Genomic DNA, 15,286 nt, shown 5'->3' with positions numbered 1-15,286 from the left:
TGAGCCCACCCAGTAGGACGAGATACTACACTGAGCACAGAAGTCGGTCTGCTGTCATCTGCCAACTAATAGCTAATACAGTTCACTACATGTGACTTACCAAAGCAGAAAATAACCAAGTGAATGGATGGCTACACAGAAGCTAGGCTGACATTTCGGAGACAGAAACAAGGAGATTTCCATTATAAATGATGAACGTGTTCACATTCATTAAACATTATCATTTTCTAAATAAAAGCCTTTCCCAATAAGGCATTCTGGGGGAAAGCCATTGTCTACAATTCAGAGTTCCCCTTATGGCATCTCAGTGTTTGCCAAATTCCCCATAAATGCCGTTTATGTTAATTAGGAAAACACATTTTCCCCCTGCATAGTTCATTTTTGTGTTGCTCTTGAGTTACTTTATTGGTGAAGCTGCCTTGAGGACAATACCAGTTGGCCAATAAATTCAGCATATGCTTAGTGCCTTTACATAGGTAGAAATGAGCTTTTCTTCCCAGGCAGACCCTACGATATGTAATTTCTAGCTTGTTGGGAGAAAGCTAAAAGGACAAAGCTGGAGACCAGCAGAAATAAACAGCTGACAGTCTATTTCCTCAGTTGTTAAACCAGCATGGCATATGCTTTGTTCTTCCCATTCCTTTGCTGCAAAACAAAGCCCCACTGGCACACTCTAATGAGTATTTGCTGCCAAGCTTATTTATGTAGAGAAACCTGAGGTGTAGTTCTGCAGATAGGGTTGTTGGCTTTATTCCCATACAAAACATAAGAACATCGCTTTTTCCGTGTTAGCTTATCCATATAGTTCTGGGGTTAGTTTATCTTTTCATCCAGATGATGTCTGTTGCATTGCAAACAGTAACAGCCACTGACCCATTCACATTGTGATGTCCTTGGAAACGTACAATTCATGTATTTGTGAACACTGCTTATCCATCCTAGGAAGACAAACACAAAAGAAACCAACACCAAAACCCCCCAGCATTTTCTATAGGATTCTTTAACTCAACAACACAGCCTCTGCAGAGCTTAAATGTAAGCCATGGAAGAAATCCCATGGTGCACAAATACTGCTGTGTAAATAGTTCCAATGAAGTAATTCTAAAGTGCTTTGCAGAACTGAACTGTGGACATGAGTGGTGGGCACTAACATGGATTAATAATGTCCTCTCCACAACTAATTATCCCTAACTGTGTTTATGGCTTGTGAGCTTTAATTAATGGAGGGGCTTGTCATTACTGATTCACATCTTTCTTATTTCTGTTTTCCATGGGCTTTTTGCAGTTGGTAGAGAAGTGAGACACAAGTCAGAATCTTACCATAGGTTAAGCATGCTGAAATTATCAGATAGTAAGTAATATATTCAGATAGATGTAATAATCAGATAGATATAGATAGGAACATCTCCTATGCTCTTATAAACGGGGATATGACTTCCTTTCCCTTCAGGCATTCAAGGATATGATTTTTCCCTTTGGGTTCCTTCAGTGACAAGGGCCACATTCAAACACAAGCATTTGCTGTTCTGACTCTCCCTCTTCCTCAATAAATTCAAAACCACGTCTCTGTGCTAAGGTCACTAATGCCTGTCTGTTTTTGTGGTCCTCAGAAGAAAACAACCACAAGGAAGAAGATATCTGAGCTGGAAGAAGATCTAACTCCTGACAGGTAAAGAGAGGACCTGTTTACCTGAGATTGAGTGCATCCTTTTTGCATTAGATATACTATCAACCCATTTAGTTTCTAATTACACCAAGTGCATCTCAACACTACTATGCTTACCAGCATCAGGAACTCTATGGTACATAAAACCTCTTTACTAACAGTTATAAATATGCATAAAAAGCCTAGATGGTAAAAACCCCACTTTTACAAACACATATGCTTTACCTAAAACCTTTTTTGCATTCCCAGTGAACACAGCAACCTACACACAGCCCCTTCCTGACCAATGGCTTTATAGCACAACACATAACAGGCCAACAGAACACTGCTTTCATGCTCCATAGCACAGATCCTTGTTTTCCCCAACTTCAACAACGCACACAGATTAAGATCCCCCTTCTGCAACACCACACCACTAGGACCAGTCACCATCAGCTTCAGTCAAGTTAATTCCAGTATGCAAAGGTGAGCACATGCAGCATTTAGGTGGGATATAGGCCCCATTTGCCTGTTTCCCATCATCTCTGCAGGTGCAGAAGCACAGAGCAAACCTGTTGAGTGTCAGATTTTCCATTCCAGCTGAAACCTGATAAGGCAGGCTGTAGACAGGCCCCTGTACTCCATAAATCAGCCTTCATGTACATAACATAAATCTTACTTATTATAGAATCATAGGATGGTTTCGGTTGGAAGGGACCTGTCCTGGGTTCAGCAGTAGCAGTCATTTTTCTCCTTCTTGGTAGCTGGTGCAGTGCAGTGTTTTGACTTTCAGCTCAGTTACCTGACTGGGTTTAAACCACGACAGGACCTTAAAGCTCATCCAGTTCCAACCCCCTGCCACGGGCAGGGACACCTTCCACTAGAGCAGGTTGCTCCAAGCCCCTGTGTCCAACCTGGCCTTGAACCCTGCCAGGGATGGGGCAGCCACAGCTTCTCTGGGCACCCTGTGCCAGCGCCTCAGCACCCTCACAGGGAAGAGCTTCTGTCTAAGAGCTCATCTCGGTCTCCCCTGTTCTGGCAGGTTCAAGCCATTCCCCTTGTCCTGTCCCTACAGGCCCTTGTCCAAAGCCCCTCTCCAGGTTTCCTGTAGCCCCTTTAGGCACTGGAGATGCTCCCAGAGCAACTCCCTTAAGAAGCGTTCTTTTCTCCAGGCTAAACCAGCCCAGATCTCCCAGACTCATCAGTAAGAGTTAGAGTAGAATCATAGAATAGTTCAGGTTAAGATCATCTAGTTCCAATCCCCTGCCAGAGTTTTGGCAGACCTGGCAATTCCTTGTGCACCTTTGCTTTTTCAAGCATCCTTATTTTATTTGAAGGATTTGAGTGTATTTTTTTTTCTGTGACACTCCATTTTCAGTGATGTGCATTTCAGTGTGATGTATTCACTGACAATCCGCTATTCTTCACCTGTACACATAACACAAACACAGAGATAGCACCACTGGGACCTGCTGACCCAGCAGCAGTGCACAGCAGAAGCAGACCCAGATCCCAAGAGAGCAGCATTAAGACAAACACCCTCAATCACTGCAGGGGGAAGCACACAGGATTCACTCCATGAATCCATTTTTACAGGACATGCTCAGCAAGACCTGGACTAGATCATTTAGGGGGCTGGTGCTACACAGCCAGTGATCTCTCTACCTACTTGAAAATAAAGAACCTCTCCAAGCAAATATTTAGAGTAAATGTGTCATAGATTATAACAGAGCATGACCTCTACTACAAAAACAGCACCAAAGTCTAACAAGGACATGTATATTCTGTGCTTATAAAACCACTCTTGCACGTACCTGCTTCTTTACATATAAACTTAATACAACACACAGCCTTTTAAGAACACAAACTTTGTAGTAGTGGCTTTAAATCAGAGTTTATCTGTCATTTTGGCTCCATGCGCTGCTCTTCCCTGCTGAGCAGGGAAGGAGGAAGCATTACAGCAATAACCAAGAGAAGCTGAGGTTCAGCTTGGTTTTGGCATGGAGAACAGGGCGCAAGGGGCTTCAGTCAACAAAGACTGATCACATCACACTTGGAGGAGGCTCAGGGCATGCATCATTAAGCTTGCACAGTAAAAATAATAAGACAGGAAAAGTAGAAGTCACTCTCCCAACAGAAGTGTCAGGTTAGTCCCACTGTACCTTCTGCTCGCTTTATGATGCATGCTCAACATAAATCACTGAGAATAAGAGTCAGAGAGGCAAAAATCAATGCTGTTGAAGGTGAGTTCCAATTTGTATTTGCTTATTACTGCTCCTATACTAATTGTGCCACTAACACTGCATAAACATGAAACTTACCAGCTGAAGAAGGCCACGGACCTCAAATTAGATATATTTTATTAGCCAGCTGAGAGTCCCTACTGAATATTTTTATTGCAGCCATACCAGAACATCCCAATTAAGATAGATGACTAAGGCAAAAAAAGGGAAGAGGATGTGCAAAGTGCATAGTGGAAGACCTATAAAGGTTCAAGTAAGTAGTGCTTATGCTAACAATACAAGAGTTTCCACCAGGCTTATTCATTTTATATCATCCTTGAAGCAGTATCCATCTGTAGAACCTAGTGCCAAAAACATCACTCAATTCAATACCTAGGTAGAACTCCGAGAGAGTGTGTGGAGAGCATTCACATCTATAGACAACCAGGAACAAGTGTAGCTGTATTAAAACCTCAATTAGTGGGAGTTATTTCCAGCCACTAATGGCGTTAGGAAAAAACTGCTCCACTGGAGAAGTTGTGCCTATTTCCAGTGTATGTTTTCCCGCTGATTCTCCTCTGGCTACCATGATCCTGACACTGCAGTAGGTAGACCACTGGTTGTTCTGATCAAGTCATTCACATCATGTTGCTGACAAGGTGAGACCGTCTATTGCAAACAGAATAAATTCCAAGAAGAATTAATGAATTACTACTAATTGAAGAGCTAAGTGAAGAGCTGTAGTAGTGCTAGGATTGTCATTACTGTATCATTTAAAAATAATCTGCCAGTAATTGATATTAATGAACAAGCCTATTACACGAGTCATAACTGATCCTGCATCACCTGGAAATGGGTGGTGGAATTGGTATGAGAGGGAGAGGGTGCCATGTGGTGTGTGAGGCAGGGAGAAATCTCTTGCCATAATGCAGAAAGCTGTACTTACTGGTTTCATATTAATGGCACTAATCACCTTTACCTCTGAGCCACAGAATGCATTTATAAAGCTGAGGAAACATAACTCTCAAGCTAGTTCAGTTACTGAAGGCCTGAGCTTTTACTGACAGCGCCCTGGGATTTCTGAGTGATGTCTCTTGTCCATAGGACCATCGATTCTCTGTATAAGGAACTGGTGGAAGAAGGATTGCTGATAAAAGCCAAGACCGTGAATCTCTCAGATTATGTTGGTAAAGTACATATATTACAACTAATATGGTGTTTAATTCTACCAAACCTCCAGCCATTCAGTGTTCACTGGCCCCTATTTCCAGTCAAGGGGGAGTTCAAGAGTAATTACACTTCCAGGACTTTCAAACTTGAGTATCTATGCAAAGCAAACCTGCTTCTGCAGGGTGCCTGTTACCTTCCACTTCTGCTAGTGAAACCAAGGGCCTCTTAGGAAAGCTGATGCTTAGCTCCAAGCACTAACACCTGGAAGCCTTGAATGGCTTTGTCTGTCACAAGCCACTCTGAGGTGGAGCCAGGATATCCTTTCGGCAGCACTGGCCAGGCATTGGCCTTCAGTATGAGTCTGTTGAGCAGAGAAGACTCACCCTCTTACCTTTACCTCCCTGCCTGCCCATCAACTTCGAGCAGTGCTTTGAGGCATATCTGGCCCTTGATTTAAGATGTGCCTCTGCCTAGTTCTGCAGTTCATAGACCTCTTGCCCAGTTTCTGTTACCTGCAGCTGCAGTCAGACATGCTTGCCTATGCTTTACACAGGAGGTGGAACCAAACCACTCTGTTGAAGGCTGAATTAACAAGTATTCTGCCCATTTTATGCTCATTAAAAGATCATGAAACAAAATAAGGGAAATTTTCCATCATTCCGTTGCTCACCCAACCAGGCTGCATTTGTCTAACAAACATTCCCTGCCAGGGATGTTTTTAAAGCACATCTTGGCCAGTGGATAATGATTAACAGATGGTAACATCAAACTTGGAAATAGGCTGAGGTAGCTTTGGGCTATCTTCCCTTGACCCTGAGGTTTGAAGCTGTGGCTCTTCTGCAGTCCTCAACTGCTCAGCTCTTACAGGGCTGAAGCCTAAGGAAGGTCACTTCCATCCCAGTTCCTGGCAAAGGGACAGAGTGGAATTGTGCTACACAGCAAGTAAAGGCACTGAAATGTCCCCCCCCCTCTATGACAAACCGACATCACTGAACTAATTTTCTTGGTGACCTTATCTAAATTAGTCAGCGAGTATCCACCATGATTTATGTTCAGTTGCAATTAAACCCTTTGATGCCTTCTAATTAAATCTGTGAAGATTAATTCCTATCCGGGTCTTTTGATTTCTCCTTAAATAAAAGATAAAACCTGAAATGAATTTTGTTCTTCAGAGGGGAGGGGGCAGTTGCACCAGGGCTTGTCTGCCTTTTGGCCCCCAAATTACAACTCCCCTTTCTCTCTTAACCATTGCTAACATACCCCTGCCCAAAAAAGCTCCAGTGCTCTCCATTTTTCATTCCAATAAAACACAATTTTTTGAGATATTCACCATAATGACATGCAATTGATGCTAAAAAATAATCACTGACTACATCATCACAGCTAGTTTTCCTGCTTGTGGCCCATCCTGCTGGATCTTTTTTCTCTAACATGTCTTGTGTATGGACTTTGACAGGGCAAGCAGTGTGATCATGGCTCTGTAACAAGAGCTGAGGCAAGATTCAATCAGTTCATGTCAGGGATTTTTGGTTGTCTTGGGCTGTTTTGTTTGAAGAAACACAGATTAAGTGCAAAGCAAAGAACCCACCAAATGAGGTGACACACTCCAATGTCTAACACAGCGAGAGGCTGAGATGTGATACAGTTGGGAGGATGCTTGTTAAATCAGCTTTTCCCCTTTCTAAAATCCTTCTGACGGAGCGTGTTTCACTGGCATCCAACCCTGCAGAATCCCAAACCTAGAAATCCTTTGCCAGTGAATGTGATTTATGGTGCTGTTAATGATGCTTCTCCACAAAGTTTCTTTCAAAGGTTATTTGAGACTGGCAGCTCTGCTGAACACCTTCCACAGGCTGGAAGGGGAATCCAGTGTGTTTAACTTCAACTTCCTTTGCAGTTCACCTCTCCAAATTGCTCAGGGCCACATTCCACACCAATATTGCCCTGTTTGAATCCCTGTCCCCTGGGTTTGCTGTGAGCACGTTATATTGGTATTCTAAGGTAGTTTTTCATGACTCGAGTTATGCTTTCTCTAACAATGCACTGTCACATTTATGAAGCCCGTGCTTTCTCCCTACAGGCGAGTACAGCTATCTGGGGACCACACTTCAGCAGGCAGATAGAGAGCCAATGCCCTCTCTTGCAGATGTCAGACAGCTAATAGCACTGTATGGAATACTGCCATTAGGTAAGAGCACAGCAGAAATTACCAGAGGGCAGAATACAATGGCTTTGCTTCCTGTCAGTAACGTGCATTTTTACCGGCTTTGACAAGGCTTGATTAATCGTAATCTAAAGCATTTTGCAGTATAATTGTTTTTCAATTAAGCCTTCTGAGTGAAGACCGTATCAATTTAATAGTGCATAAAGGAGCTTGCACATGCTATTGTCAGGTATTGCGTTTCCAAACCATCTCCGTTTGCATGTTAACAGTTTGTGAATGGCAGCACATAAAAGGAAATCACTGGGGAAAGATAATAGCTAAAACAAGCTCCAGTGATCAAAATTAATCAAGTTAAGGGAAGGGCTAAGGTTGCAATTTACCTTTTACAAGCTGGCTAATGTTACTCAGTACTAAACAACACAGTCGTTTAAGGAATTAGTCTGGATACATTTTGTACATCAGAGGGAACACTTTTAAATGCTCTTGTAGTTTGCATTAAGACTTTGCCGATACCTAACAAAGCTTTGCTGGGTCGAGTTGCATGCTTTTAATGGAAAAATCTATCCCATATTTTACTTGGGAATGGCATATGCCAGATTCTAGTGATTGCAAGAAGTGCCTGCCTGTCTCAAGGGCCTCTACCCATACTTCACTTGCATCCTTTGCCATTCCTGATCGGCTTTCAGGGAGGTTTTATCCTCCCTGGCATATCCTACCCCAGGCTGTGCCATTGCCTGCTGAGCCCCTTTATAGGACAAAATAACTAGGACAAAATAACTAATGTTATTTTTGCCATTCCGGCAAATGGAGCAAAGCTGACACTGAGCTTCTGCTTTCCCCTCCCCTTTGCACGCCTCCCAGACAGACCTGTGTTCAGGCTGGTCTCTATGTACATGCTCTGAGGCTCTCCCTGTCCCCACAGAGGGCATGTGCTGTAGAAAGCTCAGTGCAGCAGTGCACAAGGCTGCTTCCATTTGGTCTCAGGTTGAGCTGTAGGGCAGCAGGAGTGCTCTATCTGCAGGTCAGGTTAACAAACAGGATGCTCCAAACACCCCTTCCATCAGCCTAGATGGGCTTTCCTTATCTAAAACACTCCCAGCTGGTTTTTGGATTAACTCTCAGGGGTTGGCTGCAAGTTTGACCACAGTCAGCTGAGAGAGGTCGGCAGTTATTGCTGTCTGCACTGACTACGATGTGGTATTTTGTATACCACATAACTCCTCCAAGGTTATGTTTTAATGCTATCTAAACCTACTGAATTCAAGCCCCAAGACACTCCCTGAGGCAGGAGGAAAGAGAATCCATACATTTTCTACCATTTAAAATTCCATGGAGAAATGCCCCTGGACTAGTTAAACAAGAAGTATTTGTTGTAGCATTTTTAAAATGCCTTTAAGTAAAGAAAGCTGTTGCATGAGCCAAAAAGAGGCACAGGAATGGTTTTACCTTTTGGGTGCTCCGTTACGAATGACATTTCACTTAATTCATCTCAAAACTAGTTAATCGTATAATGGTGTATGTGTGGAAGTAAAAGTTATTCTCATAATAATCACCTGATGGCAAGGAAAGCCCCCAGCTTAAATAGCATTGAGAAAATTATAAGCAGCTGAAGGAGAAATAAGAGTAGCCTCTATATTTCATCTTTAAACACAGAGGAGTCTGCTGCTCCCCTCATAATAAATTGATGTGTAAAAGGAATAGATTGGTATGGAACCACCAAATATTAATAAAGCCTGGGTGGCTGACAACTTCACTACACCCTGCACAGCCCTGAAATAATGGCATTCATCTTCGCAGTTGGTTCATTGTCATTTATTTGGGTTGTTAAAGCATTAGGACACAATAGGCAGCCTGACTGGATTTGGGTTTAGCTGTCTCCTTAACCCAGAGAACTTTTCCAGGCTAAGCCAGAGGCTTCTGCTGCAGCCCAGCACCTTTGGGGCCAGTTTCCCCCACTAGTCCCATAGTCTGATAGACACCAGTCCCAAAGACCTTCAGAAGTGGCAGATGCTCACACACATTCAAATTTGCCTTAGCAACAACCATCACTGCTCACACAGAATGGTTTTAGGCTTTGAGGCAGTGATGTTACAGAACTGCCACTGTGTACAGATACAGCATTTGACATTTCCTACTACCTCCATCTCTAGAGGTTTACCTGTACCTAATTCATAGAAGAACAGAGCTGCAGGGAAGACGAGTTCTATCACCATCAGCCACCTAAATCTTTCAGTGGTCCTGTTTCCACAACACAGGCAATTCTTCCAGGCTTTCCCAGGTGATGGATGCATTTCTTACAGCCCAGAATGAGTTTACCTGGAGCTGCCATAGGCAGAGATTTAGAAATGCTGAGCAGTCATTGCTGCTGGCAGAGCAAGTAAAGCAAAGCAACCCTGGCATTTGCATTTGTTCACCTGAATAAAAGGAAGGGAACAGAAAAGGATCCTCCTCCTCACAGATAATATTGTACTTGCTCTGCAACATGCAGATGCTGAGTTCCAAACTGGGGAATACTATTAGCTCCTCTGCAGATGAGCTAACACCACACTCAGCAGGCAGGCTTAGAGGGCTTATTGGGCTGAGAGAGCTGGGCTGTTTCAGCCTGGAGAAGAGCAGGATCCCTAAGGGTAGACTTTAGAGCAGCTCCCAGTGGACAGGGCTCAGAGCAACCTGCTTTAGTAGAACATGTCCCTGCCTGTGGCAGGGGGTTGGAACTGGATGAGCTTTAAGGTCCCTTCCAACACACACAAACCAGTCTGGGATGCTATGATCAGCAGTGAAGGGTTTTGGAGAACAGCTAGCCTCAGTGACAGGCAGTCAGCGTCTCCAATGCTCACTGAACAGCAATAACATTTAAGAGGAAAAATTACCCGAAAAAGGCAGCAGTTAAAGGAGATAAAATAAAACACATGGAAACATCTGGTTTCAGAATCACTGACAAACACAGCTCCAACAGACTCCCATTAGTTTGTTTGCTTTCAAGATGGGGAAGCTGGAAATTGTCAGCAGAAGGAGGGAATTCTCTTTGTCCTGTGTGCAACTTGAGTCTATGGCTTTGTCCAGTTGCAGAAAGTGAGGACTTGCTCTCAAAACAGATGCAAAGCTTAAAGCCAAAGGTACATCTCTAACCCTGCCTCTGACGGACAGCTGAGGAAGGGAGCTGACAACTGCTGTGTAACAAAGCAAGTCCCTGTGAGGAGCACCAGGCCTGTACACATAGCAACCAGCATCAGCTCCTTTTCAGTGCTGTTATCCTGTGTCCATCCTCAAACATTTATCAGTGAGTTACTGCTCTTTGATCTCACACAGATTCAGAGCTGGAGTTTGCCCATCAGAGTGTGTAAGTAAAGGTGGTTGAGTTGTACTACAAACAGGGATGCTAACTCAAATGTGGTAACTCCTACAGAATTGAGCTCAAGAGTACTTGTGCCATATTAAGGAAATAATTCACATTACAAATTATTGACAGTAGATGAATCACTCTATTACCTTTATGACAGACTTAAATTAAAACAATAATAATGCCATATGACTTTGTACAGGTTCTCAAATAGTCCATGAGAAGGCTCCTTTGGTGAAGGCCTTGTTACTAGCTGGACCTGCTGGTGTTGGAAAGAAGATGTTGGTCCATGCCATCTGCACAGAAACAGGAGCCAACCTCTTCAATTTATCTGCTTCCAGCATTACTGGGAAGTATCCAGGCAAGAGTGGCCTGCAAATGATGCTTCACATGGTTCTCAAGGTACTGTGTTTCATGTACTTCTCTACAGAGTTAGTTCAGTTCGGCACATCTTCTGCGGAACAAATGGGGCATTGAGTCATAGTTCCTCCACAGTGAGGAATATGCACAGCAGTCATACAAGGGCAAAGCTGCCCCACGTCCAAAGGACTGCTAACCCAAATGGAAACTCCCTCCCTGCTTTCAAAGCCACGTGCTGACAGCCAGTGTGTGCTTTGCTGTAGAGGACTTAATGCCTCTTGAGAAATCACTTGTAGGAACCATATTTTTCATGTTAACATTTGTGCAAGCTTTGCATTACCTTGAATATGAAAAGCATCACAGATAAAGGGAATTCTGCTCTCTGTTTATGTGCACACCAGTCAGGAATGCTTGCCATGCAGCATTTAATCAGATACTACACTGGGGTGGTCAGATATTTCCTCTCTGGGACTCTTGCTGTAAACCAGTTTTCTCCTATACTGCTCTCTGTTTACCTATCAGCAAGTGTTTCAAAAGAGGGAATCCTAGTTCAGGATTACATTAACAGAAATGTATGAGAAGCCTGGAAATTAAAAAAGGCATATGAACTGTGAAGGACATAGCCCAAACCCTCCTCAGGAAAATAAAGACACTCTCCTGGCAGGATTCCTTCCACATTCTCAGTGCTCAGTGTTTCTGCTAAGGAAGGAAGCTGGTAAACATTTTCAGATAAAATCCTCTTGGAAAGATAAAACACAATACATACACTAGAAAATAGCTTTGCAGTGCCACTAACAGACTGAATTCAAATGGGCTTTCCCTGGGATGCGTTATCAGATGTACTGTATTAAATCCAGCATTACAGCAGGTTTGTGACAGGTGCCTCCATCCACAGAAAACCAGGAAAGTCAGGTTTCACGCTGAAAAGCAAAGCAATCCCCAAGGACCCATCTCTTGCTGGTCAGAACACTGCCGAAGGAAAAGCAATGGTGCTGTGATCATGCACCTTTGATGCTGCAACACTGACACTAGGTCTAGCACTCCCTGACACAAGCTAGTGCCATTAGACTGAGCTAATACTCCCTCTCCTCCCTCCGCTCTGCACATTTCACCCTTCTCCACTTAGTTTCTCTGCCTTCATCAATAGCAAAGCACATGTCTGGCTGCAGGCACAGTGCACACACCATCCTTCCCATCATCTAGTCCTCGCTACAGCACAAGGCCTTTAAACACAGGAAAAGGGAGGGCACCTTTTTACTCCTACAGGAATGTGCCAGCTGAAGTTAAGGCTTTTTTATACATGCACATATATACATATAAAATATGTACAATAACTAGAGCATATATAAAATGTGTGTACACCTGTACACGTTAGATATTTAAGTCTAGATATACACACCCATGTAGGCACATAAGTCCAGATACAGGTATATAAAACCCCTTACATTTTTCCACATTACCTAAGAATAAATTGAATTATTACCCAACACCTCCCCCAAAATTATGAGTCCAAGCTGACTTGTCTACTGTAGTTCTCACAAAAGCAGCCATGAGTTACCAGATGGAAGTTGCTTGCAGTCATGTGATGTAAGGGCTAACCAAGCACTTGCTGATCAAAAGGTGTTCCAACTGCACCAGCAGTGCTGTTTCAAACTCTGCTCCTTTAACCACAGAGCAAACAGCACAGCACACTATTTCTTTCCAAGGGCTGCATCACTTGCATGCTCATTTCTGTGCAAACTCATGCTGACACAGCACCAGCCTGCCTTAGCATCATTCACATCAACTATGTTCAATTTCCTTTCCTAATTCCTTTGGTTGCTTCACCTCTCTGTGCCACCTTTTGTTCCCAGGGCTGAGCCATTGATTTGTGCTGCTGATTTTGACTCAGATTCTGTGGGTTCTCAGAGGCAGGCTGGAAGCAGTCCTCCAGCCACACGGGCTCTCACCTCTGCAGCTACAGCCCCTCTTTATTTGCTCTTAACAGTGCCAAATGTGTCTCATTTTTCCTGCCTCTGGGGACTCGCAAGTCCCTGCCACAGTCATCCACTGCCTTCGTCCTACCAACGGTTGCTGCTTTTTTACAACATCAGGTGCTCCCATCCAGTATGCTAGTCCTGCACCTGGGATGAAGTAACCCCACACAACAGCACAAAGGGGTCTGGGCTGTAGCCCACCAATTAGACAGCAGCTTTGGAGGAAAGCACTGGGGCTTCTTAAGGTCAGCAAGTTGAATGCAAGTCAACAGCATGTCAATGCAGCAAGAAGTCAGCCAAATGCTGGCCTCTATTAGCAAGAGTAGAGCCAGCCTCTTACAGCAATTACTGATTCCATCCTAACTGGCACTTATGACACCACAGCCAGACACTGTGTCCAGTATTTGGCTACCCTGTAACAAGACAGGCACTGACGCTATTGTAAGGCTCCAGTGTACAGAGGCACACAGAGCTGACATGCCGTGAAAGCCGATGGTATCTTGCCACTGCCATGTATTATTTAATGCTCTCAGTCTACTATCTGGCACATCATAGTACACCTTGCATGCAGATGGCCACTGAAAGATTCACCATGTCTCCATATTCAGATGCTTCTGGTCATGTTTTTTGCAAACAGCAACTGTGACTGTTGTCAAGCAAGCTTTCAACTCCAGCTTTCCACAAGTGCCTTTATATAGAATCAGTCAAGCAGAATACACACCTTCTACTTATAGTTGTAAGTGAATGACAATGAAACATTCTTTTTCTGCTGTCTTATGATCCATGTAACCATTGCTAAACACCAAGATTTAATATATAATTACATTTAGTATCTAAGAATTAAGGCTGCTGTGATAAAGGTGGAGTAACCTTGCACTTCCAATTACCTATCACATCTGCAAACAGAGTTGCTGTAATGAAAAGAAACTCTGGAGAACATAAAATGACCATTAGGAAACTTTCCGGCCATGACCGAGCATTGGCTGCTGGCAGTTGTTTCGTGGGAGACACCCTAAACAAGTGAATAGCAATGGAAAGAAATGGAACTTTAATTTGTTTCAGATGCAAGAGCCAAATTCTTTCTTTTTCCCCTCCCTTATTTAGGGAGGAGACTTGCAAGAGACATACCAGCCCTGATCCAAAAGGAGAGGCTTGCGTGTTACTCAAAGCAGGCATTTTAAATGTCATAAAGAGGAAATGACTTCTCGTACTAGGACAGGAAAACACCAATGTTTCAATCTCCTATTCAAAGGAAATGTAAGGAAGATTAATTTCAAATAGGAAGGCTATTGGAAAAAGCTGTGAACACCAAGCCTGAGCACTTGTATTCTCCATAAAGACACAGCACAGCCTGCCAGGTCAGCTCTGCTTCAGAGTAAAGAGAGGCTCTGTCTCTAATGTAGAAGCACTTCCCAACATTCCCAAAAACAAAACTCATCCTTCAAGTGTGAGACAGAACATGCTGAAATATTTCAATTAAGCCACATTTTCCATGGACTGAGCCAACCTAAACTCTCTGCCAGCTTGTACCAACCCATAGCTTGGCTTGCCAGTGTTCCCATCAAGGCACAAACCACTCCTGTAGTGCAACAGCTTATATAAAACATGCTAATAAAAGGATAATGAAGGATAATAAAGGACAGTGAAAGATGCATAGAAACAAAACAAAATCCAGAAGGGACTGAGGATGGGAGGTCGGATGCATGACTCCACAACACAAAAGTGTGAAAATGCAGGTAGTTCATAAGGCTTAACTCCAAGGCAATAAAAATGACAAGCACTGGCCTTCCATTAGCAACCGTACAGCAGCCATCAGGTTAATCACCACCAGAGTGAGACAACACCTCTCAGGTCCTTTACCAGAGCCGCAGCAGCACTCAGGAAGCACATTGCACAGAAAACCACACGTGGGAACATGTTTTGAGTGCAACACTAACCAGGCTAAAAGGTTGAGAAAGAGGTGGCCAGGAGGAAATACCAGCGGAGAAGTCATCTCTGTATATCAACATCTCAGTTTATGCTGTTTCTACTGAACAAGGGGGTTTACAGAGCAGCAAGCTGCAGAAATAATCACCGTCATTGTTAGAAGGCTCTTCTCAGGCTATTTGATTATGCTATTTAGCAAGACTGTAAAAGTGTTATACAAACAAACGAATGCAATGGAGTTTATTTAACATTAATTTATATAATCCCAGCATTTAGAGGCAATATAATTTCGAAGTCTGTCACTAATCTTTTTCTACTGAATCAGGTTCCTTTACCCATAACCACTGCTGTGTTGTCCCTTCAGACAGGTAATTTTTCTGGCAGCTGAAGAACTAGGTACAGTTTACCTCAGTACATTGACAGAAGTCTCTGCGTATTTAGCATTAACATGCCACACAAGACTCTTCCATTACAGTTGAAATC

The 15,286-nt window shown here is 43.4% G+C and overlaps 1 protein-coding gene across 1 annotated transcript in view; it reads left to right on the top strand.

Moving 5' to 3' along the window:
* Positions 1-15,286, top strand: part of IQCA1 (IQ motif containing with AAA domain 1) — a 95,643-nt gene that overhangs the window by 65,606 nt on the left and 14,751 nt on the right. Inside the window, exons 12-15 of the mRNA XM_057422577.1 lie at positions 1,611-1,669; positions 4,972-5,054; positions 7,118-7,225; positions 10,744-10,943. Coding sequence (XP_057278560.1) covers positions 1,611-1,669; positions 4,972-5,054; positions 7,118-7,225; positions 10,744-10,943 — 450 coding nt within the window. The remainder of the gene's footprint in view (positions 1-1,610; positions 1,670-4,971; positions 5,055-7,117; positions 7,226-10,743; positions 10,944-15,286) is intronic.

This window comes from Pezoporus wallicus, unplaced genomic scaffold, assembly GCF_028554395.1.
Source record: "Pezoporus wallicus isolate ANWC-B61680 ecotype Strahan unplaced genomic scaffold, APGP_CSIRO_Pwel_v1 contig_3488, whole genome shotgun sequence".
Lineage (NCBI taxonomy): Eukaryota > Metazoa > Chordata > Aves > Psittaciformes > Psittacidae > Pezoporus > Pezoporus wallicus.
This window is presented reverse-complemented; position numbering and strand designations above follow the sequence as displayed.